The sequence below is a fragment of the Phodopus roborovskii genome, unplaced genomic scaffold, assembly GCF_943737965.1.
Source record: "Phodopus roborovskii unplaced genomic scaffold, PHOROB, whole genome shotgun sequence".
Taxonomy (NCBI): domain Eukaryota; kingdom Metazoa; phylum Chordata; class Mammalia; order Rodentia; family Cricetidae; genus Phodopus; species Phodopus roborovskii.
The window spans coordinates 16,871,067-16,896,405 of NW_026125278.1; the positions used below are offsets into that span (position 1 = coordinate 16,871,067).

Below are 25,339 nucleotides of genomic sequence, written 5' to 3' on the forward strand. Positions count from 1 at the left end.
CCTTTTGTGACATATTTTAAGAGGTGAAATAAAAAACATGTAATTTATAGTACCTTAGCACATCTAAATATTATAAACTCAGTTATAAAGTATTTAACTATATATTTTCCCAAGCATTACTTTCACCAAAAATTACTCAAACTATTTATTTTTTGCAGCTCAAAATAGATAATGACACCCAATCCCTCACACACCTTCCTGCTCTCCTCGGGTGAGCTCAGGGAAATCACTCTGTACTAAGCCCTGTGACCAGCCTAAAGCTTTTACCTCATGGCAAATGAAATGCACAGGGCTCACAGTGGGTATCACCTGGGGCACTCTGAACAGAGCAGCTTAGATTCTCAGCTGTTATCTGCTTTTTTTGTGCTGAACCCTGCATGTAGCCTACCACCCCTTAGCTAGCCACAATGTTCTCAAACTTAATTTTTACCAGGAAGGCTAAAAAGAAATGTAAACAAGTTCATATAATAGCTCTCGATCTTTCTTTCCATGAGCCCATGGGTAGGTCATGTTCTATGTATTATAGGATAGCCTAAAAATTGTACAATTATATATCACTTAAGTGTATGAGGTGCTATCATGTGCAGACTGTCAATCACCAAGTGAGAAAATCTGAGGCTCTTTAAGGCCAGAACAACTGGCACATATTCCCCTGGGAAGCTAACTTGTCATTACGTCTGTTCCATAAAGAAAACCCAGAATGGGATGCCACCATGCACTGGAAGGTGATAGGACATGAGGTGACATGATTATAAAACCCAAATACCTGATCCTAAATTACCAATAGAAAACAATTACAAAATCAGGATCGATAAAGGCAGCAAGAAGCCATTCAGCAAGCTGTGCTCGACAAGGGAATTTTTGCCAGCAAAGTGCTAGAGAACCCGTTAAACAGTTTCACTGCAGTGGAGGTCAAGTGCCATCCATCCACAGCACACTGATCAGAGAGGCAAAAGGCCTGTGGTCTTACTGCCCAGAGCAGAATGCACACTTGTTTCTGAGTCTTCCTTCAGCGAGCTGACGATGATAGTGGATACCAAAATAGAAGACGAAGGAAAGAAGAGTTTACGGGAATGAGAACACAGCTAATACACGGTATTCCAGGCAAATCTGTCAATGGAGTAGCCTTAGCGAAGAAGGATGGAAGATCTTACATGAAAATTAAACAAGTGTAACATACATTACACTGGTGAATTGTCACTTGCTACATACGCTTGTTGGAAGGACGCTCTCGGGCGAGGAGGCCTCTTTCATCTCAGACTTACACGTGTTTATTACCCCTGCTCCCCCCTCAGGTAGCTCATCATGGAGAAACTTTGATCTCCATGGGATCTGTGGGATTCTGTAAACTTGTGGTTTATGATGTTACCTTTGCTCGCTCTTGCTTCATTTCTACCGGATGTTACAAGTGCCTGATTTGATGATGCTTTGTTTCTGTCTGTTGCCTGCTATTTATTCTTTTATTTTTGCTTTGCTGAATACTGTATAAACTCATTCATTTGAAACTTAAATTACAGCTGTAATAAATAATTCTCTGGATTTGTAAGAAGCAACATGTTACTTGGGAACAAGTACCTTAGAAGTCTGAGTGATAATTATGAATATAGATAGTTATTTCTATGCAAAATATATACCATCTACATAGCACTAACTGTTTTGCAATTGAAATGCAGTAGTTTTTATACTTAGGCATCTTAGCTCATACGTGGAAACTGTCACCTTGATTCCTGAGTCTACAATTTTTCAGAAATGAAACTGGTAACTGTTTCTGTGTGTAGATGATGCTTTTATCCTTAGAAATTATCTTTAAAAATAACCTTTCGGAGTAAAATTTAATATTCTCTGTGGCATATTGTAAAACATTATAGCCACTGTAGAAATCAGTGTGGTAAACTGTGATGCACAATTTTGTCAAGAAAATAAAAGTAGATTTATCATGTGACCCAGTAAATCTACTTCTGAGCATGCCTAAATGAATCAAAATGAACACCTCATAATAAGTAATATGTGAACTGCCATATTGCTACATCAACATTCAAGACAGTCCAGTAACAGGTGAGTGGGTAAAGAGGTAAAGACAAAGTGGACTGCATACACGACAGTCTCCTTCGGCCTTTAAACAAGGACATTCTTCCAAACGAGGCAGAAAGGGTAGATCTGTTAAGTGTCCAAAATCAGTCACAGGGAATCTACTCAGTGTGCCCACCCAAGGTATAATGTGTCATTTCCAGCTGAGTACATGAGCGTGCGTGCGTGAGTGCATGCACGTGTTTGTGTGTGTGTGTGTGTGTGCGCGTGTGCGCATATGCGTGCAGCATATATGTACATGTGTGTATGTGTGTGTGCACTGTGCATGTGTTGTATATGTGTGTGTGTGCATGTGTGTATGTGCACACACACATATATGTTCAGCATGTATGTGCGTGTGTGTGCATGTGTGTGTGCGCATGTGCGTGTGTGCATGCACGTATATGTGTTCAGCATATATGTACATGTGTGTATGTGTGTGCGCACTGTGCACGTGTATTATATGTGTGTGTGTGTGCATGTGTATTGTGTATAGGTTGCTAGGCATTCACATATCAGGAAGAACATAGTGTTACTGAAGTTCATTTTTCAGTGGGAGAACCGCGTAATAGCAGCAGTGATGCATAAGGAATGAAAACATATAAACAGGAGACCCTCCATTTATTCGTTTATGTAGCATGAACTGTTGAGCATTTTCAGATTATTCTTTGAGTACTTGAAGATTTACCCTTTCAATTTACAGATAATTAGAGACTTTGGAGATGATAACGGGGTATAATATCATTAACAGTTCCAGGGGAACTTCCTTCAACAAAGGCCTCTTCTTGAGTGGGTATACCAACAGACAGTTCTATGTTTAATTATTTTTCCTCTGGACAAGCCTGGCCCCCTCAGAGACTGGAGGATTTTTTTTGGTGGGGGCTATCCCCATTTTGATATGTCTTGTTTTATAAGCTGTCAAGTAAATTATTTCTAGGTGAAAGTAGAAACGTGAAAATTAACAATGGGTCACAGATATTCTGTTGATTCCAAGATTCTAAGTTTAAACTTAAGATCTTCCAGATTCTACAGCCCTTTTCAGGTTCTCAGTAGAGTCTGTCACCAGGAAGATATGGTTCTGTGTTGGATGCCTCTGCCTGTGCTGAGTGGCAACAGTTGGGAGACACCAATATTCAGTCCATATGTCAATATCCTCACTGTGATTCATAAGTCAGCATCTTGCTTGTTTACTTCTGTCTACCATGATGCAGGCAGGAAAAAAAATCAAGTGACCAAACCTCCCACCCACAATCAGCTAAACACCCTAGAGAGCACAAACAAAAACAGATGCCAGACAGAATGGGGCTCCGGGTAGCTGCAGTCTAGTCAACAGTGGGACTCTCACATTCTGAGATGCCTTGAAGCAGCCAGAGAAGCTCTTTCAGCTCTGACACCCAGCTGCTCTTATAACAGAAACAAAGGAAGAAAGAAAAGTATGCACAGGTTTCTCTTCACATCTAATATTCATCTGAATGACCAGTCCCACAGTTTTTGGTCACCACTCAGAGCACTGAGTTATGTGGATGATTGTGTCTTAAGAAGAATGGTATTATCGAATCCCAAATTTTCACTTTGTGTTATCTTTCTTTTCAGATGTTTGGTGTCCTCTGTTACCACATCTGGTACTGACCTGACTGCTTTAATGAGTTTTTGAGCAAACGTTTGTGTGGTGATATATTGCTTATTATCTAATGAAGCTTGACTGGAGATCAGAATACAAGGCAAGCACAGCCATAGAGGCCAGGCAGTGGTGGTGCACACCTTTAATCTCAGCAGCCATAATAACTAGCCATAAAAGCTGGGCAGTGGTGGTGCACACCACTGCTGTCCAGAGAGGTATATAAGGCAGAGCAGGGTCTCAGAGCAGGGAACTAGTCTCTCACTATGCGGAGGACTGCCCCAGGCTTGAGAGAGGTAAGAGCTCACTGTTGACTTCGATGTTTTGCTTTTCTGATCGTCAGCTAAGCTTTATTAGATCATAAACAGTATCTCACCACGATGTTTGAGGGTTTAACTCTCCCAACTCTTTGATACACCTGAAGGATAGCCACAGGGGTATTGCAAGGAGATGGACAGTTTATGCTTCTGTTTTAAACCAAGACACAGATCCTAGATTCTGCACACATAAAGTCCATTACATTGCTGCAGAAGTGCATTCTAATGTTTAGTAAATTGCAGTTCTTATACACTTTGGCATTTCCTACATATTGTCAGGCATTTGTAGCCTTAAGACAAAATAAGACAAGAAAAAAAATTTAAAGGCCCATCAATAGCTGCATCTTTCTTGTAATGCCAAGAAAATCATAAGCTCTTAATTCTCTGGCAGCTATTTTGAAATCAATATTGTTTTTCCTAAAACTATATTAAGTTTTTTTCATTGGGAAAGTAAAGAAGCGTACAAAGCTCTCCTATACCTCTAAGTTATAGGTGCAGATGGTAATCAAATAGTGGCCTATACATGGAAACAGCTTACTTTATTCAACAGATGTCTTTATGTGTTTTTTATTCCATAGATGCCAAAACTAAAATAAAGCACCATGCATTCTGTCTGTTTTGCTTCTTAGATTCTTGTTGACACAGCATAAAACAAAAAAATCTAAATTGCAAATACCTCCGAAAGATGCTTTTTTAAATATAAAAGTTATAGCTGTGACATATCCAGCAGTCTGCCAAAGACACCCAGTGTCCTTCTCTAAGAAATTTTGACTAAGTTTTACATTCCCAAGCAGTCCAGAAACATTGTTCAACCTAGTTTAATTTTACTTACTACTATCCAGTATTCTGAAAGCCTACAGTACACCCACACATCAATTAAGAGTACTGTTACTCATTGCCTATGAAGTCCATATTATCAGTTTATATTGGATTATAAGTTACATATTACAGCTTATATAAAAAATGCTAAATTCAATAAAACCTGTAGTAGGTTTTTCTATTTTGAACTGAAATCCTTATACGAGGCCATTATACCTTCTCCTCTTCACACTCAGTGTTTCCTCCTAGAACTGAGTGTGTGTAATCAGGTGTAAGCAATCACTGCTCTTCCATCTTGGCTCTTGCTCCACTTAGATGTTTGTGTGTGTGTGTGTGTGTTTTTCAAGTCAACAGCAAAAGCCGTTCAGATGAAACAGCAGCGATAGCTTTCTATGCAGGAGACCAACACTTGAACATACACTACCTCATTCTACCAGTCTACCAGTGAGCGAAGGCATTGCTTACACATAGGGTGCTGCAGCGTGGAGCACACTCGTCCTTTGAAGCTTTCTTCTTAACTGCCACTTGGGGACAGCCACACACATGGCTCTCCATGTGTCTAAGTAGATTCCAGGGCATGGTTGGGACTCCCCAACCAATGTATCCATTGCGTAGTGGTGATGAAATGTTCATGCACTACATCACACATAAGTGCACTTGATAATTTATCAGTATGTTTAGTCTTATTTGCTCAGCGAATACATTTAGAAAGAAAAAAATTTAAGTTTCAGTTCAGCAGGGGGATGTGGCTAAGGTTATTGGAAGTTTGCAAATACATTTTAATCTTGAAAAGCCATTATTCCTATATAACGCACACCCTATTACGATATATGAATGAAGAGAAGCAGGGGAAAACAGTATTTTACAACGCTGCATAAAATTAGCTTTTGTTTTAAAATGTCCTGTATATTTACATGAACCATCTTATTAAATAGACTGGCAAAATGCAACAGTTTGTAAGTATATGTGAATATGCGCCCCCTCCTTTTTACTTTCTAAACCACATTAGGATCTCTTGAAAATATATTTTTTCCCCTTAAAAAATGTCCTGCTTTGATGCAGGACTATAAAGTATCACAACCTACAGTTTAGCCTGCAGAGTGAAGCACCTTAGGCCAAAGCTTGGGAAGCTGTTTTTAAGAGTAACAGAGATGCTCGTTTAGACTCTGGGCAAGGCTCTTCAGCCACGAGCAAGACCTCTGCCAGTGTGCAGGTTTGCAAAGCAGGAAGTCTACTATTTCATACAAACCCTCACAGTTTACTATAGAATTTGACCTTTAGTAAGAATGTGTACAACAATTTAGTAAAAAATGGCACAGCTGCCAGAATAAACGCGAGAAGCAATTTTTCATAATAGTGAAAGATCACAATGGAAACTTTGAAAAAATAAAATGTAGTCACACTTACTTTGGTAGAGTTTTCAAGTGATTTTCTCTTAACTCCAAGATCCGCAATTTGACAAGTCTTAAAAAAAAAGTTTTAAAATTACTTTTTTTTTTTTTTGAAATCACTATTTCTGTGTAAAACACATTCACATGGCAAGGTGAACAATTGCTATCATTAATTAGGCAGAAACATTCAGCTGTTTTTAGTATTTTACCAGATATTTATTTATTTATATTAGTTATTTTTGATGTGTATGGGTACTTTGCTTGCATGTGTGCCTGTATGAAATGTATGAACTTGTGCCAGATTTTACAGAAATATGCAAACCGAGGATGATCAGGCTGCATTGCCAATGGTCAATGACAAAAACATTTTACCAAAAATAAAAATTTTGTTTATATATATCTTTTAATCCCAGCCTTCTAATTTTCTAAAGTTTCATAAAAGTACATTCACTTTTGTATTTAATAAGTACGTGTGTCAGACAGGTTGTTGACTATCTTTAAATTTCAGGTGTTATGTTCACTGGGATACAGCAATGCTTTTCATTGTGAGGGGCTGCAGATAGACCTGGAAGGCAGACAGAATGTTTCAGAGGAAGAGAGATGAGTGCTCATCCCGTCTCTATGACATTAGTCACGTTAATCAGCTCCATTGTCCTCTTAACATCAATCTCCTCATCAGTAGCACCAAACCCTCGGATTGAACACTTTTAGACATGCCATGCATCTAACATGGGACTCCCCACAGCAGGAGCCGCAGGATCTCACTGAAGGCACAATGGGAGGGATCACTTCTGTGTGTCATCTTTACAATTTCTGAAAGGGTTTGTGCTTGGGAACCCAAAGGTCTTCCACCTGGAGCATTTAGCGGAGGGTATGTCTTTCACCTTCTTGCTGCTTAGGTTACCACTGTGCTCCAGAAGGGCACCTCACACAGGATAACATGAGGGTTGCCATCAGGAACACTCTGCTACACACAACCAGGCTGAATCTTGTGTTTGCTTCCCACAAAGCTACTGTAAAACAAATACTAATTGGATTTTCCAAAACTCTTAATTTTTAAGGAAAAAAAAATCTCACTATACAATTTCACCTATCATCTATCTTTAACACGCTTTATGTATTTATCTAACAACTTCACCTGTTATCTATCTTTAATATGCTTTTAGGTATTTACCTAAGCTTCTTTATTTTCCTTTTCTTTCTCTCAAGTTCTCATTTTAACTTTAATTCAAATTTTTATGAAATGAAATGCTTCAGTGCACAAAAACTCCTTAGATATCTGAAAACCTCCCCTCCCAATGGCTGTGTTAGTCTGGTGGTATAGATCTATTCAGTCTTTTAAACATACAAAGTTTCAGGCTGGACAAGAATTTGAGCATCCTTTTGTCAAACCACCTAGCTGAAGGCTGAAAAAACTGCTTATATTATGAATCATTATAAGTTAACATGTTATTGAACATAGCATATTTTGCCAACTTACCCAACACTAAATTCTAATTCAAAGTAGCTTTTGTACTGGTATTATGTGCCCTCTAGGTCTAAACCTCATACTCATTTTAGCACTACTTAAAGAGAAATGACAAAAATAAAAAAAAAAAAATCCAAGGCAAAAAGTGTCTTAGTGAATCACAATGCCTTGTGATATGTTCATTTTGAAGCACATTGCACCGTAGTTGATATACAAAAGATAATTTTAGTTTATAAGTGTAGATGGATGTGGGAAAACACTCTTACAAATTCACAATTGAAATAATTTCCTTTGTGTATATAGTTCAAGGTGCTGTGATATCTTCATCCATAGAAGTGAAGGAGTCTGGGACATCTTACCGCATTTACAGTGTGAAAGGGAGATCACTATGTGTTAGATGGCTTTATCGCCCCACTTAACATCCTACTCATCATTGTCAAGTGGCAGGTGCTGAGTTAAATACCCAGTTAATCATTTGCACAGTTTCAAAGTGATCAACCAAAGCTGACCATGATGTTAGAACATCTTTGGTGTTTATGACATGTATGTGACACAAGCAAATACTCTTGGAAGATACTGAAACAAAATGTTAATGAAAACCAGAGTCGTCTATCATTTTATCCTTTAATCTCATGCATTCATATTGGAAAAAGAGCTTATATATATATTTGCTATCACCTTCCTAGACTTATCTAGGGTTAGAAAGTGCTTTCCAGGACCATCAATTCCTTCACAGCACTGTCACGTAGGAATACCACAGCAGAGTTAACCAAACTCCTATGTGATTTCACAGTCTTCATTTTGAAAATAATGAAAAGTGTACTTGTCTACAAAAATTTCAAAGGCAGTAGCCATAGATACTTTTAGACTCCTTTGAGCATATATCCCTACCCTTAATTATGTAAGTTGGTTTCAGAAACTAGGACAAGTAAAACCCTTTGCTTTGTTTGTATTTTATTTAATATTTGTGGAGAGTGAGTACCTATTTCCATTTTATCATAAGCTGCCTGTGCAGCTACCCACACACTCCCCTGTATGATGGCTTTTATGCTTGTATGTAAGGACTCTATGTATTAAGGATGTTATTTATTTTTCTTATATAATGAAAACATTTCTACTTTATTTTATGGTTTATGACTTATTCTACTGAAAAAAATTCTACATATTTATAATTCTGTCCTTTGCTTTCCACCTATAAAGGAATTTATCAACCCAAGAGTCATGAATAGCCTCCTGCATTTGCTCATATTATCTGGTCTTTATTTTTTATATTTAACTTTAACTCAACTAAAATTCTTTGATGACATGTGAAAATATAATTTTATGTTAATTTATAAAACATTTAATTAAAATTTATTGTGTATTTATGAGACCCAACTTGAATTAGCATGGTCACTCACATCCTGGTACTGGTGAGGCACTTAGCAGAGACAAAATGAAATTACACAGGTTAGAACTCTCATGCTTACCTTCCAAAGTTAGCTGGAAGAAATTCAAGGAAGGCATCATTCAGGTAGAGCTGGGTCAGGTTAAGAAGCTGCGTGAAGCCATCGGGTAGTCTAAAAGGGATATAAAGTTTTAGTCAGTGCATCAATGTTGCTATAGAAACAGCAAAACTATATCTTAGAGAAGGAAAAAGAGAACTCAAGTTTTCAAGCTCTCCTTTGGTGTGAGTAATGGAAGAGTTTACTGAGCATACAACTACAGCTGAAGTTTTTAAAAAATTGTCTGTTATTAAAATAAACGATCCCTTTCCTCCTCCATGCTTCTTTCTGAGCTGGCACTTAATATCATTGAGAGCTGGAATCTCATTCTGTTGGCTGCACCTTCTGCACAAGCCAAGACATTCTGATGGGAATCTCAAGCCCAATGTCAACGTGGCTTTGAGATGGACAGGCATTTCCTACAAGAACACTCACATAAGTCAGGTAAGGACTTCCTGATGGATGTCTAACAATTTCAGTCAGTCATTAATATTTCCCTATGGTTTATCACCATGATGGCCAAGTCTGCCCCATGTGAAAATGGGCTAAACTGACTCCCACTCCAATAGTTTCTTTAGTGCCAGCTTAATTCATGTATAGGTGCAAAGCTGGTCTAAGTCCTGTTAACCAAAGATGACCAAGAACATTGAGAAGATTTTTGAACAGAATTGCAATGGCTGTAAGTGACATTGGAAAGTGAGGATAACTTTTGGTAGAATTTTACAAATTAGATGAAGTAATTTCTTGAAACAGTAAATCTTTTGCCTTTTAGTTTAATTGAAATACCCTTTGGGAGACTTTTTTCTTGGTACAATATTGGATTTTTCCTATAACTGTATTTCTATTTTTAACACTTTAATATCTTTCTCTATAATCTAGTCTGGACTTCATTCTTCTATAAAACATTCCTAAGTTGCTCACTCCTCATTTTGTGATATTCTTCACTATGGTGACTACCAGCATCATGTGCAAAGCTGTCTGTGCTCACTGAAGTTGACTTCTCCAGTGTTTCTGGACTGCTGTCTTCAAGACCTCTTCTGCCTTCACTCTGCATCCTAAGCTGCCTACCAGCTATTGTCACCATTGACAGACATTCCCTTTGCTTCTACTGCAGCCTCCTCACTCTACTTCTGGAATGCAATATGTGGGTTTCCCTTCATTTTATCTTTCTTTTTTTCTCAACCTTTCCTATAAAATTTTTTTTCTCTATGAAAAGAACAAGAGTTCACATACATCAGAGTAAAGGAACAGAGCTAGTACTGTGGATGCTACCCATGCCTTTCCCTGACCTCGTCTAGTTTGTCTCTCTACATTGTAGCCTTGGCTGTCCTGGAACTCTCTCTGTAGACCATGATGTCCTTGAACTGACAGAGATCTACCTGCCTCTGCCTCCCAAGTTCTGAGGTATGTGCCGGTTCCTGGCCTATCTTACAAATTCTTAAATATTTATTATTTTATGTTTTTTAGACTTTTACTATATAGCTATTTAACTCCCTAAAAAAGAAACCTATTTATTGGGTTTACATGTCATATAAATCAAATCATATTATTTTGCCACGGTGTGTATGGATATCAGAGGACAACTTTGTTTTTCCTTTCTGTTTTTATGTGGATTCTTGGGGTTAGGTTAAAGATGCTGGATTTGTGGATCAAATGCTTTATCCAGTGATTCAGCTGTCTGGCCCCATTTTTAATTTTTTAAATTATTTGTTTATTTATTAATTTAGAGACAGTGTAGGGTCAAGGCCCAAACTGGCCTTGAATTATTATATAGCTCAGGGTTGTTTCAGAGTCAAATCAGTCATCATGCCTCAGTCTCACTAGGACTGGGGTTATTGGCATGCTATAGTGGACCTGCTCCAACTTTTCACATAATAGTTTGATATGGACTTGTAGTGATTCTTTACAAATTATCAGGGCATTGGTTTGATATTGGTTACTTCATTCTGTAACGATCTTGCTCCAGCTTGGATTTAAGGTATGTTTGTTTTTAGATATAGCTTCCAGGAGGGTATTTCCATAAGTTTACTCTTTGGGAAAGAATAGTTCATTCATGAAAACAGGGAAGGGGAAAAGAAGATGGTGAGACTTTATAATGTTGAGATGAGTAGAGACCCCGGGCAGAGACTTAGTTTGAAGCAGTTCATGGGACAGAGTTGGGAGTCAACATTAGAGAGTATCTGTAGGAGACTGCATTTAGAGGGTTTTGAATTCTCACCCTGAAAGTGTGGCCTTGATCCCACAGAAAGAAATTTCAGTGAATGGCTACTGTTCCTCATATCTTCCTTTCCATACACTGGAGCCTACATGACTACTACTACCTGGTAGTTTTCTGGAAGTGGCATAGATGTTACACAGATTTCTAATGAGACTTAGCCACCGTCCTTCTCTGACATCACTAAAAGGAGTTGGTTATTACTTAATAGAAAGTAAGAGCCATAAGCACATGTAAAAAAGAAGGAAAGAAAAGCCAGACCCTGACTATTTATCTCAAAAGTCACTTGCAGAGGAGATTAGTGGTTCACTCCTGTAATACTCTGTAATACTCGAGCTTGCCTGTGGTGAGACAGGAAGATTGTGAATTCAAGTTTATCTTTGGTTGTATAGCAAGATTCTGTCTCAATAAATCAGAAGGGAAAAGTCATTGCTAATAAAAAAAAATGAAATCATGAACTTTCTTGTTATGGTATAGTTTGAAGCATGGGCCTTCCTCATTTCTCTGTAGGTGGCAACAAACAGAATCTTATTTTTCTCTCGGATCAACAATTTGCTTCCCTATTATTTCTTCCGTGGCAATGTTTGCACAACCTGGAAACTCATGATGGAGAATTTCCATTAGGTTTAAACTTTGACCATGTGAACCTGATTTAAAATGGACTAACAAGCATAAACTATATGAAAAAACAGTATACAAAGTAACATTTAAGTCTAGTTATACTTATATGTGCTGATGTTTTACATGGGCATTTCTCTTAAGAAAAACTCAGAGTTGGGGATGCTGGTGTGGTGACGTGTATTTATCCCAATTCACTTCAATAATAATTCACTGACTAATTACTCTACATGAGATTGAAAACCGAATGTCTTCTTGTTTCTATCACAAAGTTCTCTCATATCCAGCAGAAAGTTTCTAGCAATTGCTTGTAGTATCACTGAGAATTTTCTATTGCTAGCAAGGATAAACCACATAGTATTTCAGGATAAGAAGTCTTCTAAACTGCCTCATCGTGTACTGTAAAAATACAGACAATAAGCTGTATTATCTTTGTGATACATGTAGTCAGCAAATTTACTCAAGAAAACATCTGGCTTTTAATAACTTTATAGCATGACTGTAGTTCCTAAGGGAGTAGTCCTACTGATGAACTCTACTGTTTTCTTCAGAATGCCCGAGATACTGTGAGGGAGAAGAAATCCCATAGGAAGCAGCACGGTGGCTTTCTTTCAATGGTTCTCCTTAGCATCCAAACTATTCAGTGGAAACCGATATCACACACAGTAAGGAACACTTGATAGTAAAATGACTTTATACTCTATAATAATTTGATGGTTTTCCACAGTTGGTTGATTTCTTAAAAAATACAAGTGCTAAAAAAAATTAAACAATTCTGCTACATAAACATTTTCTTTTTTAATTTCTTGAATGAAAACACATGCATTCTATCCACAATAAGTGGCAGACAATAGTAGACACAGACACTCATACATGCAGTACTGGAGTGTTGGCAAAAGTCTTGGGCTTGAACTACAATTCTGCTAATATTGTGGCCTTCGAAAATAACCTTCTTTCATCGGATTTCGTTTCCTCCCTAAGTGGTAGTTTTCCCACCAGCTATTCAGATGTGCCTCCACAGCTAAACGGTCACCGGTTCCATAGTGAGAACCATGAATCAGCAGCCGCATTTCTTCTCCTCAGTGCCTTCATTCTTCCCGCATTAACTAGAACACTGTCTTCAATACTTTCTGTAACTGCTTATTTTCCCCACTGGAATAAGGATTTCAAGATTGAACGCAGACTACTTGCTTCAGCCTTGTTTTTCTTATTGTGTTTTCCTTAGAAGCCAACTAAAGACGTATTTTACACACCAGACCTGTAAAGGAATGGTTGAGCCCCACTGAAGTAAGTTTTTAAAGGTGTAATTAAAGAGTCAATGTAAAAATGTCTTCTCCAATTGGGGTGATATTTTATATATAAACACTTTATATGGTCTTACATTATGAAATCAATGTAAGATATTACAAACACTTGGAAAAGTCATAGAAAAGTGACCTGCAATCCCAGCTCCTTCACAGAGACACGATTTGCATTTCACCTGTTTTTTTTTCTTTAAAAATATTTCATTTTTTTAACATAAAAATTTGTCTTAACTGAATTTTAAGTTCTCCTTTTATTTTTTACAATTCCTTTTGCAGTTTTGTTGTATAAATACCAGCTGAATAACTTACAGAGTGTCTTCAGACTTCTCTGGGAGTAAAAGAGGGGTCTGTGTTAATCGTGTCCTGGGATGGACACCGTGATAAGCAGAGACAGTGCTTTATATCCGAAGGATGTTATACCGTAATGTATTGCTGGCTTCCTTGTCACTGAATTTTGAACGTTTATTTTTAATTTATTTCTATTTTATGTATATGTTATGTGCCCATGAATGCACATACAGAGATCAGAGGAGGAAGACATTAGGTATCTTTTTTTTTTTTTTTTTTTTTTTTTTTATAGCTTTCCATTCTATTCTCTTGGGCTATGATCTTCTTCTGAGCCTGAAACTCTCCATGTTTCCAGTCTGGTCTGTCAGAGAGCTCTTAGGATCCACCTGTCTTTGTTCCTCAAAGTCGGAGTTACAAACACAATGCTGGCATTCCCACCTTCTTTGTGGGTGCTCTGGGGATTTGAACCCAGGCCCTCATGTTTGCATAGGAAATGCTCATCTCACTGGCCCATCCCCCAAGCCATATTCTGAATATTCTTAAAAGCTGAAAACATATCTTTGATTCATAGCAAAGATGCTTCATAGTGAAAAGAACCAGGGAGTTCAACACTAGTTTCAGCTATTTACTATGGTAAAAGGCAATAACAGTAGTTACATACTTAGTGAGGTTGTGGTGGGAACCAAAATGAAGTTATGTAACCAGAGACCAGAAAGGCAGGCGCTTCCTAGCAAACTCCAGACTCTGTTTTCTTACTAGGTAGTTGTTTTCAGGTTTATTTTGTTCACTGATGCCTGAGAGCAAAGCAAAAGTAGTGGCTCTGAAAACCATAACTTTCATGTTTCCATCACTTAATTATTTTCAAAAGTTTCTTAGGGAAAAATTTAAAAATTAATGCAAAAAATCAGTCAAAGCAAATATATCATTTGAAAAGACCAATAAAACTTTAAAATTGGTAGTTAGAGTGATCAAGCCACACAATAAGACTCAAAGCCAGTGCTAAAAGAGAGACTAACACCAGAACTACAGAAATAGAAACAGTCAAGGACCAAGAAACAGGTTCCTGAAAAACTATTTCTGAAGGAGAAATAACTGGTTTGGGTAGCTCACTCATTATTAAGGGAAGGCTAACAGTCATAGTGGGAACTGCAGACCTAATACCTGCACCACAAAAGTCCACCAATGCTTACCAAAGGGAGAAAACTAAATCTATGCAAATTACTTCAGCAAATTGAATAGTTTTACCTTGATAACTAACTCAATAAAGGAATTAGCAGAAACATCATATGGTTGTATCGCACAGAATCAACAGACAAACCATTAATAGATGTTAATAAATTAGAGCATAAAAATGAGCAATATTCGTGACTAAATAGTTTGTCTTCTGGCAAACATGATTGACAGAACACACTGAACAATGTGAGTCACCATAAAACCAAGGGAAGGAAAAACAAATCAGCTTTGACCAGATTCAACACCCAGCTCTTAAAAACACTCTTAAAAGCAGATATGAAAGGTGTGGCAACTCTAGTGTGCAATGGTCCTGTTGTCTCCTGATTGGTGATTTCCTATCCGTTAACAACATGGTTGTACAATGGGATGCCACGTCCCAAATCACCTTCTTGACTTGCCCTCACTTGGTGTTGACCTTGAGGAAGCCAGATGTTAGGTAGCAAGTTGCATCTGGACATAACTATACAATACTATATATCCTTTAGAAATCCACAGCATCTTTAGGGGTGGCCAGCAGAAAGCTGGGACTTCAGCTCCCTGTGTGTGGAGGGAGTTAGTTCTACAACAGCCCAGATTTAGCTCTGACTGAATTCTTGTCCACTCAAGCTTTTTCTTTGGTTCCTGGAGGTGAGATTGTGAATCAGCAGCTGAGATTGGCTATGTACATGTTTCTGAACCAGAAACTCTCGGAGATGATAGTAGACAGTAAACAAGTTGCTGAGCTCACGGGCTTTCATCACACAGAAGGACTAATATAGATTTTGGTACTCTGAATAAGATCTCTGCTGTAACAGCCTTCCAAGAATGGGGAGTGGCTTTGGAACATAGAAGAGGAGACTGTTAAAACCCAGAAACAGAAACAACAACAACAACAACACAAAATAAAACAAACAAACAAACAAAAAAACCCACCCAAACCCACAAATACAGGCCATGACAGAGGCTGCATTTCTCTGAACGAATCTCACTTAGGAGACTTGCCAGTGTGGGTGTGAAGGCTGGTTATGGGACATTTCCTTAAACTGACAGAGGGTGCATATGAAAAATAAGAAGCAATAGCAGATAATGAAAAAAATGACAGTGCTGTCTGTTATCACTTCTTTATTCAATGTGAGCGGAGGTTCTCAAAGACAAATAAGGCAAGAAACGTCAATATTCAGCAAGTAGATAAAAACATTGAAATACGACAAATTCACAGACATCACGATTGCTCACATAGAGCCCTTCCCAAAATGTTCAGAAACAGTCCAGTAGAATTAAGAATCAAAGTTTAGTTAGTTTTACAGGTTATCATGTAAATATATAAAAATCTATGGTATTTATATACTTGGCAAAAATAAATGGAACAATAAAAATTATCCATAATATCATAAAAAGTAACTCATGGGAATAAATAAATATGCATTATTTGCATGTAAAAATCTATAAAATTGGATAAAGGAAAATTTTAAATATGAAAAAGTTTTGGAGACCTTTTCAGAGTTAAGCTTCTCAGTATTCCTGGGATATTAATTCTAGCCAAATTGACCTACTGATTCAATGCAGTCCCTGTCAAAATCTTGGAAGACATTCATATCTTTGAAGAAACTGGGAAGCTTGTGAAATGTATATAGAAAAGACAAAAGGCATTGATGATGTGATGATGATGATAAAGAAGAAAGTTAACCAGCGATCATATTACCCGATTTCATGATTTGCAATGTAACTATACTAATTGAGAGAGTGTCAGTGATGTAAAGATAGGTACATAGGTTGGTGTAACATAACAGAAAGCACAAATGGACCCAAACACATATACACAATTTTCATTGGAGGCATCTGGCAGCTCTATTTAGAATGGGTACTCTTCCTAATAACAGATTGGGAGCAATTGGATACTCAGACATCAGAGAAAAGCCTCATGATCAGAGGTCCGCTCTTGTGTGAACCATAAGCCAAAGGGAAAGCTTGAGCTACAAAAGACCAGAGAAAAGCTTCAGCGAAACGAGCAGGACTCTGAACACAGAAAGGTTTCTCAGGCAGGAAGCTAGAATGCATGCTATTAAACAGGACTTAATACAAACATAAAAGCCTCTCAGTGAAGGGTGCTATTTAGAGTCTGAGGGAACAAACCACAGAACTGGGACTCATACTGCACCCGGAATCTGAAAATAACTTATAATTCAGCATTAAAAAAAGGCAAGTCAAGGAAAAAAAATTGAATCACTGCCAAAGAAACAATACATTTAATTAATATGCAGAGAAATATGCTGACTGGACACTATGAATGTAAATTAAAACCAAAAGGAGACAGCACATCTACCAAAGTGACTGAAATTACAGAAATGAGAACTTAGAACATTGGATGATGGCAAAGAAACAGCTACCATTTGCAAGTTTTTAAGTTTCTTCTAAGCACAAGTACTCCCCATCGAACTACCCCAGGCATTTAAGCAACATAAGTGACATCTGAACACAAATTTCTCAAATGTCTGCACAGTTTCTATCAGCAGTGTTTATAAACAATATTCACTTCCATGAATGGACACACGAGTCCTGTGATTTCTTTGCCAATACAGGGACAGATGTGTAGACGAATCTACAGACACTAAGACGAATAAAAAGAATCTAATGCAGACACCAGCCACTCACTAGCCATTCTGGAAAAGACAGCTGGACTAGAGGAGCTCTGGGGATGTTGAGATGATTTATAATGATTACAGTTAGTGACTAACCACCTGTCAAAATCTACTCAGTTGCACACCTAAAAGGGGATTTTACTTCTGTAACTTAAAAAAAAAAAGTCTTTGAAAAAGACTTTGAAAATGGACACACTACTTAAATATACTTTCCTACTGACTGTGTTTTTATACACCCTCAAACTAGTTGATGTTTAAAATGTTAAGTGTTTTGATGAAATAGTTCATTTGAGTCGTTTTACAAGGTTAAATATATTAAGTGAGTTTTGGAAGTAGCTACGATAAAACTAGTTTTTTAAATTCGTAGTGCTGTAGTATCTAATTGGTTTCTACCATAAAGGACTTGCTGCGATTATTAAACAATACAATATATTAGAATCTGGGAACCAAAGAGAACAACCAATAAGAAATAATATACAACGCAGACCAGCGCTTCCTCTACCTTGTGTTGGTGTGAGAGACACATGGCTCCATTATGTTGAGATGCTGAGAAAAATGCGTTTGGTGTAGAGTTGGGGAACGATTTTCAAGGCTTGCAGTTGTTTTCCTTTTCGTACTCTAATTTGACATAGAAACTCTGATTTTTAAGCACATCATATTGTTCGATGTATCGGGTTTTCTACTAGGGGCCTCTCATACTGTTTCTCAAGTAACTCACTGTAAACTTACATCTCATTCTATTGTGTCCTCTGATGTAAAACTCCAACCACCTTCTCTGTCTTTTGAAAATATTTTCCCCACTAAGCACTCTAACCTCCTCTACTCATGTACAAAGTCCTGGGGGACTTTACTGTCAACTTCATGTAATTAAGATGGATTCCACCTCTCTCTGAACAACCACCATCTGCATTCCAGGACCAGCCTCTTCCAGGTACTACTAAGGCATCAGTAGCCTTTCTAGATTTTATTTCTACTTCCATTTTACCTGAATATTCATATTCAGGACTTAATCTAGTCCACCTGTTCATGTTTCCACAGACCTCTCACTCCAGGACATATTTGTGTCAGCAACATAGTCACATGTTGAGTTTCATTTCCTCGTGAGATTTCTTAATTAATTGAGCCACAAACAACCTCCTTTTTCCTGCTAGAATCTTTATCATTCATATCTATCTACTACACCATTAGGCTTTTCACTCTACTCTTGCTGTTATTGTTGGGACCAGAGCACTTCTTATTTGGAGTCAGACCCAAGTTCTTTGTTGGGGACACTCAACTATTAAAGTGTTTGTTGGCACCGTTAAACCTTCCTCTGCTTTGAATTTCCATCAGGTCTTTGAGGCTAACTTCTCACCATGACTGCAACTAATACCTGTTTTCTTCATTTGGACTCATGCATGAAGTAGTACTGAGAACTACAGAAATGCAAGCACCATGGCTTCTCAAAGTAATGTTATACTGCTCCAGTGGGTCTTACTTCCCATTCATCATGCTTTTAATTATCTTAATGAAACTCAGCTCTTGGTAGCTTTCCTACTACCATTCTGTTAATTAAGACAATTGATTTTACACTGAAAACCATGATCACAAAAGTTCTATCTAAGTACACTATAAGCCAATGTAAATACAAGTAAAATAAAGTAAAATCTAATAATTTATACTCACTTAGAAATGGGATTGACACTGGCTTCAATAATGGTTAAACACTTACAGCACTTTATGTTTTCTGGAAATTCTTGTACACCTAAAAAGTCAGAATAAAAAACAAAACAATGGCATGAGTTTGAGTTTGTGAAGATATCCTAGAAGCTTTGATTCCTACAATGAGAATAAACTATTAAGACAAACACGTTTGGATCTCAACTCCATGTAGGGCAAACATTCACATAGGGATGATAACTGAATATGATAAAGCCACACAAAAAGACAGGCGCGCACACACAATTTTCCTAATAAGAAACGAATGTTAAATAATACTTTAGGAGAGTGGTAGCTGGAAGCTGCTATGTAAAAATCAAGGAAAACTGCATTTGGCTCCTTTCTAACTCTCAGGAGTGAAAATAAAAGAAGCCTGGTGGCACAGTTTGTTGCAAAGGTTTTTCGCTGTAAAAGAGCACCACACATTCACACTCCCACCACTGTTTTCCAGCTAAGATCATGGAGCTGCATGTGCTCCCTTATCAGAACACCCTAAGCTCATTTCTGGGAATCTCTGAGTATTCAGTCTTATTATGTGTAGGCTGGATTCGGAGTCAGGCTGAACTGGCCCTCACAATGAGAGCTTTCACTGGTCACTAATTATATGGGGCATTGAGTTTTATAGGCAAAATGGTAATGTTTGCTTTTTAAAAATGGACAGTTTTCCCATTCACAAACAGCAAATGATAGCAGTCAATATTTATAGTCCAAATGAGGACACTATGTTGCTACTTCTCCAATGTGTTCATTTCAGTAAATGCACCACAAAATATCACTTGACTGTATTCACAAAATTACTGAAAAAAAGGCAAACAGTATTCCTATATTCTGAACTCAAGGCATTATAGACACAAAACTTTTGACATGGTATAGTTAATATCAACTGTATGAACAAATTATTAATTACTTGAAGAAGATCTGGTTAATTCTGTTCTGCAATATCCCTGTTTTTAAAATATGAAGCTTGAGCATTTTTTAGTGTTGCTGCTTTGGGGTGGGTTTGTAGCTTTGTTGGCAAAGTGTTTGCTGGACTTTGGGGAGTCCTGGACTTGATTCCCAGCAAGATGTAGTGATGCATGCCTTCAGTCCCAGGAAACTTGGGAAATGAAGATGGGAAGGTCATCCTTAGCTACATAGTAGTTCAGCTGGGGATACATGAGCTCTGTCTCTAAAGGAAAAAGAATCTTCATTTGACCATCATGCTTATTCACCCTTTCAGGAAACAGTATATATGTAAGTTAAGAAAGAAAGCTGAGATTAATTAATTTATCATTCCTATCTGTCATGAGGAGGGGACAGAAAATCATGGATAAATGTCAGGTTATGAGGTTTAAGTTTTTGCTTTTACTTGGGTTTTCCTATCAAAGGCAGACAGGATAATTTAAATAAAAGCTACACCATCTACCCAGGTTCATATATGTGTGAGTGTGACATACACATGTGCCTGTTTATATGGATACACACAACATTGAGCCAGAGATTTATATTGAGTGTCTTCCTTGACCTTTTCCCATCTTATTTTTTGAGATAGGGTCTGCAACTGAATCCAAAGCTCACTAACATGACTAGACCTCAAGTATGTCCTATCTCTACCTCTTCAGTGCTGGGATCACAGCACGCCACCACGCCTAGCTTTTGAGTCATCTCCCTGCCCCTTACAGAGACTCTTCAGATTTCAGTTAAAATAGCTTTCACCTTTCTCTAATGATAGAATGGCTCTGAAGTCAATATATACATATATATGAAACATTTCTTTCTGAACAGAAGTTAAGTTCCGGATCCAAATGTAGGAAAAACTCTCTTCATTATCAAGCACTGAGCTTAACAATAGAACATTGATCCCCTGAGCCTATAAATAGACACCACCCAGAGGGTAACCTACCTGTGAGATTTCTGTGACATGAAAGTTGCCTTTCCATCTTACTTTTCCTGATGTTTGCTTTATTTGTTGTAAGTTTTGCCTGTCATCATGATTTTCTCAAACAAACCCAGGTCTAAATACCATCTATATAGGGGAATTTAAATTCTAACTTTTGTATGAGGAATGAGGATTCACTCAATTACTTTTTTTTAATGATAATATTTTTTTTAATTTGAAACTAGCTTGTTTTACATGTCAGTCTCAGTTCCCTAATGCTCTAGTCTTCCCCTGTCCCCCTCCCGCCATGCATCCCCTATTCCATCCCCTTTCTGCTTCCCAGGGAGGGTGAGACCTTCCGTCAAAGTCTGTCATATCATTTGGCGCAGAGCCCAATGGTCTAGCCGTTAAAGGGTAGGCTTACTCAATTACTTTAAGCCCCTTACTTCTTAATGCCTATTGCTATAGCTTGTATTGCATGTAAAATAGAATGAGGCTAGAAAACAAAATCCAACAGAAAAAAAATACTACAAAACAAAACACCACCGTGCATAGTTATGAGTTAAAGACATTGCTATTTTTCTTTTAGTATATCTTTAATCTAGGTTCCAGAAGAAGGGAGATATTCACACATTTAACAGGTTTTCCTGAGTGCTTACTCTGTGTTGGGAAGTGCTGAACTTTGAGGAGACAGATGGAGAAAAAGATAGGAAAGAGGGGGAATTCTTTTTTTATTTCTGGAGCTCATATGTTATCAGGTGAATGCATACAATACATATATATGTGTAAAAGTAAATATCCTGTGTTTTTGCAATGAGTAGAGACTATGATGTAGACATTGGGATTCATTAAGATTAAATTTCCTAGGACCTATCTACCTAGAAAAAACAATGACAACATGACAAGTGCTTGTTAAATTGCCTCTAAATTATGCTTCATATCAATAACTTGAAGCATTGAACTAAAATACATTTCAGACATGGAAAGAAACTCTTAAATTTGGCATGGAGTATGTAGATTTTAATTACCTATATTAAGGTGAAAAGGATAATCATCTCTTTTCAAACAAACAAAATACAACAGACTTTATACATGCCAAATTTAAATTATTTAGTGCCCTTTCAAACTTTTAAGAAGCATTTCTTATGTATAAAGTTTTGCACAAATGAATATAGATGAGTGTGGTTGATATATACTGAATGCTTAGTTTTCCAAATTGTGTGAATACATCAAATAGTTTACTCAGTGGAATAAGTGCTAAATGATAAGACGAAACAACCCTACAATGCTATATCTTATATGATAAAATGACAAAAACATAGCTAATAAAAATTTTCATCTATATTTTTATTTGTTACTAATCTTTGAAATTATTCATTTTTTATTTTGAGGAGAAGGGCAGGTTACTTGTATGCTGAACAAGTTGGGTTAAACCTTGAGGATTAAAAGATGAAATTCATGGAGAAAAATGCTATGTGCACTTTATTTCATTCTTGAGAATTAAAAAAAAAAATTGACTAACAAAGCAAGTAAGACTCAGTGGCTGGCCAGGATTTGAAATCAGCATTATTTCAAGCACTGTTTGAAGTATTTGCCTATTCTGAGCAACACTCACAAAGTCTAGGATTTTATAATTTCTAGCTATATATATTCAGCAATGTAGTACTTAAGACAGGGCAATCTGCACAGAGTCAGATGCAAACTTACTCTCTTCAATGTGTCAGCAAGAAGAAATTAGAACTACTGTCTCTTTAGAGGAGAAGTGACAGAACTATAGAGTGACTCCAGAACTCTCCCCTCTGACTAGGCCTGCTTGGTGTAGACAAAACTTCCCTTTATTCTTGTAAAAAAGCAGTCAGTTCTGCAACATGGATGAACTCGTGTGAGCCCAGGAAACATAAATTGACTAATTGGAAGGTAATCAGATAGGAACTATCTTGCAATAATTATGACTGTAACGAGTTTAAAATTTTGATATATAAGAAGGTACACATTAATTTTACTTTATATATTAGTCTCTATAGGAGGTTACTAAGGATATGTGGCATGTAGGGTAAGTAAGGGCTGAAAAAGAGACTACGGAGGACAGCAATCACAAGGTCAAAGCAGAGGGTAACAGCTGGGTTGGTGGACTGGAGAAGTACCCGGGGGATACTTTGCATTTCACCCCCATGGGGAAGAAAGAGGGCTCAGGAACCACGTCATGGAAGTACTTGCTTGTGAGAACCTGTCTTCCTCAGTAGCATTACACAGAAAAACCAAATGCTGGCGAAGTTATTAGTAATCGGATACCGCCACACAACTGAATTTGACTCAGGGACATATCTTGGGAAAATTCCATGAAGTTTGATGACCTTGACCCATAGTGTATTCATAGAGGAATACTAGCAACTTGGTCCAAATGCAGTGGCTGACACTGATTCTGTGTTCCCTTTCTTTACTCCAGTAGCAGAGATTTTGAGTGAGAATCTCATGAAATTGTCTTTTTAATATTAACCAGTATTTAAATGTTTCATTTCTCCCTTCCTTTTCACTAGACTGCCTCACTGAGCATCCCATCAACCTATATTTTGATAGAAGTCCCTGTGGCTCAGAGGGGAATGTTAAGGTTCAGCTCCTTTTCACAATGGACGGAAGGTGCCAGGTAGTGAAGACTCAAACTGGATCGTACAAGCTCAGTTTCATTCTCTTCAAATTATCTGTGAGGACTTACGTACGGATCATGGGGAGTTTATTAATCATATATTTTTGTAAAGGTCTCACAGTAACACTGGGAACCCTGACCTCTAACTGACAGAACTCTGAGAAGACTTCAGAGGGTGAGGGGATGTTTTAATTGCCTAATCTGGCTGCAAGCGCTGCTGGCAAGTTTCAGGCTACATGTTCCTATGAAGACATCAGGGTTGAAAGGCCTGGTGCTGGGCTGTGGGGGTGACAAGAGAGGAAGGTCTGTTTTTCATTGTCTTGGAGTTATTTGGTGCAGCAATAGAGACTGTGTTTATGTGAGCCATCGTGTACAGAAGAGATTCTAAAGGCAGGGTCAGTAGACCTAAGGTGCAAGAGAGAGTGATGTTTAGTAAGTCATGCAGTAATGGTGTAAGACTTTATAGAGCAGGGTACTCATGAGCACAGTTAATGCATATTGATTATGACCACGTTGCCATTTTCATCCTAACCTATACAAAGCATCCCAAGGTAACTTCCCTGAGAATTTATAGCACAGACAACCAGAGTTTCTTTTTCTCTTCCATATCCTTAAAGATTTTTAAAAAACGAATCTGTTAGCTTCTTCCTCCTGTGAGTCTGGAACAGAAAGAATCCCTTTCTTCCTGCAGATGGGGAGTGCGATTTGTCTCCTGTTTCACTAGTGCTTCAGAAAGGGGAAGGGATAATTGGCACATCACTATCACACGTAATAACCCTTCAACTATGATTGTCTCTCATTATAACTAACAATAGTGATTTTGCCCACCATGGTGCTGCTCATGTCCATTCATGTACAGACATAAGTTCTGGAGGATGACAGAAAAACAATGACCTAATTGCTGGAGAATTAGGAAGCACTTTCAAATTAATTCATTTTCATTAAAGTCCTTATATTACAGTGTAATCTCTAAGAAGCAATGACAAATCAACAATCAAACTTGAAGTGAAATCGCTGACTAATTAAACCCGATCGTTCATTATCTAACTTCACCATATAGCACAGTTTACTGTGGCCATGCATCAGCTGCAAGCAGACCTAGTCTGTTTACCTAGAGATCACGAGATCATGAAATTCATTCATCTCTGATTCACACAGACTTCATTTCACTATTGAACTCAGACGTGAGGGTGTCTCAATTGGGGTTTCTGTTGCTGTGATGAAACACCATGGTCAAAAGTGAGTTGGGGAGGAAAGGGTTAATCTGGCTTACACTTCCATGTTGTAGTCCATCATTGATGGCTTGCTCATCATGGCTTGCCCGGCCTGATTTCTTATAGACCCGGGGAGCATCAGCTGAAAGATGGTACCACCCATAATCAAGAACTGATTAAGAAAATACACTACAGTCGGATCGTATGGAGGTAGGTATTTTCTTAATTTCTGTCTTTCTCCTTTCAGGCAATTCTAACTTGTGTCAAGCTGACATAAAACTAGGCAGCACAGAGGGTGACAGATGGAAGACGCATTGGTATGGACAGTGGCATGTTTCCCTTGGATCACTGTACACACTTAGAGAACAATAATTGCTGAGATTAAAACCCTGATTCATAAAAAGCATCGGCATGCCTTTATTTATCTCTGGCTACACAAATGACAAAGTATTACTATAATTAGCCAAAACTTCTTTAGAAGGTGA

At 37.7% G+C, this 25,339-nt stretch overlaps 1 protein-coding gene across 8 annotated transcripts in view; it reads right to left on the reverse strand.

The window, feature by feature from the left end:
- Lrrc7 (leucine rich repeat containing 7) overlaps window positions 1–25,339 on the reverse strand; it is a 439,615-nt gene that overhangs the window by 193,458 nt on the left and 220,818 nt on the right. For all 8 annotated transcript variants that reach the window (XM_051195799.1, XM_051195785.1, XM_051195793.1 and 5 more), the window contains 3 exons: window positions 19,106–19,184; window positions 9,150–9,239; window positions 6,229–6,285 (listed from right to left, as the gene is read on the reverse strand). In XM_051195799.1, the coding sequence (XP_051051756.1) occupies window positions 6,229–6,285; window positions 9,150–9,239; window positions 19,106–19,184 (226 nt within the window). The remainder of the gene's footprint in view (window positions 1–6,228; window positions 6,286–9,149; window positions 9,240–19,105; window positions 19,185–25,339) is intronic.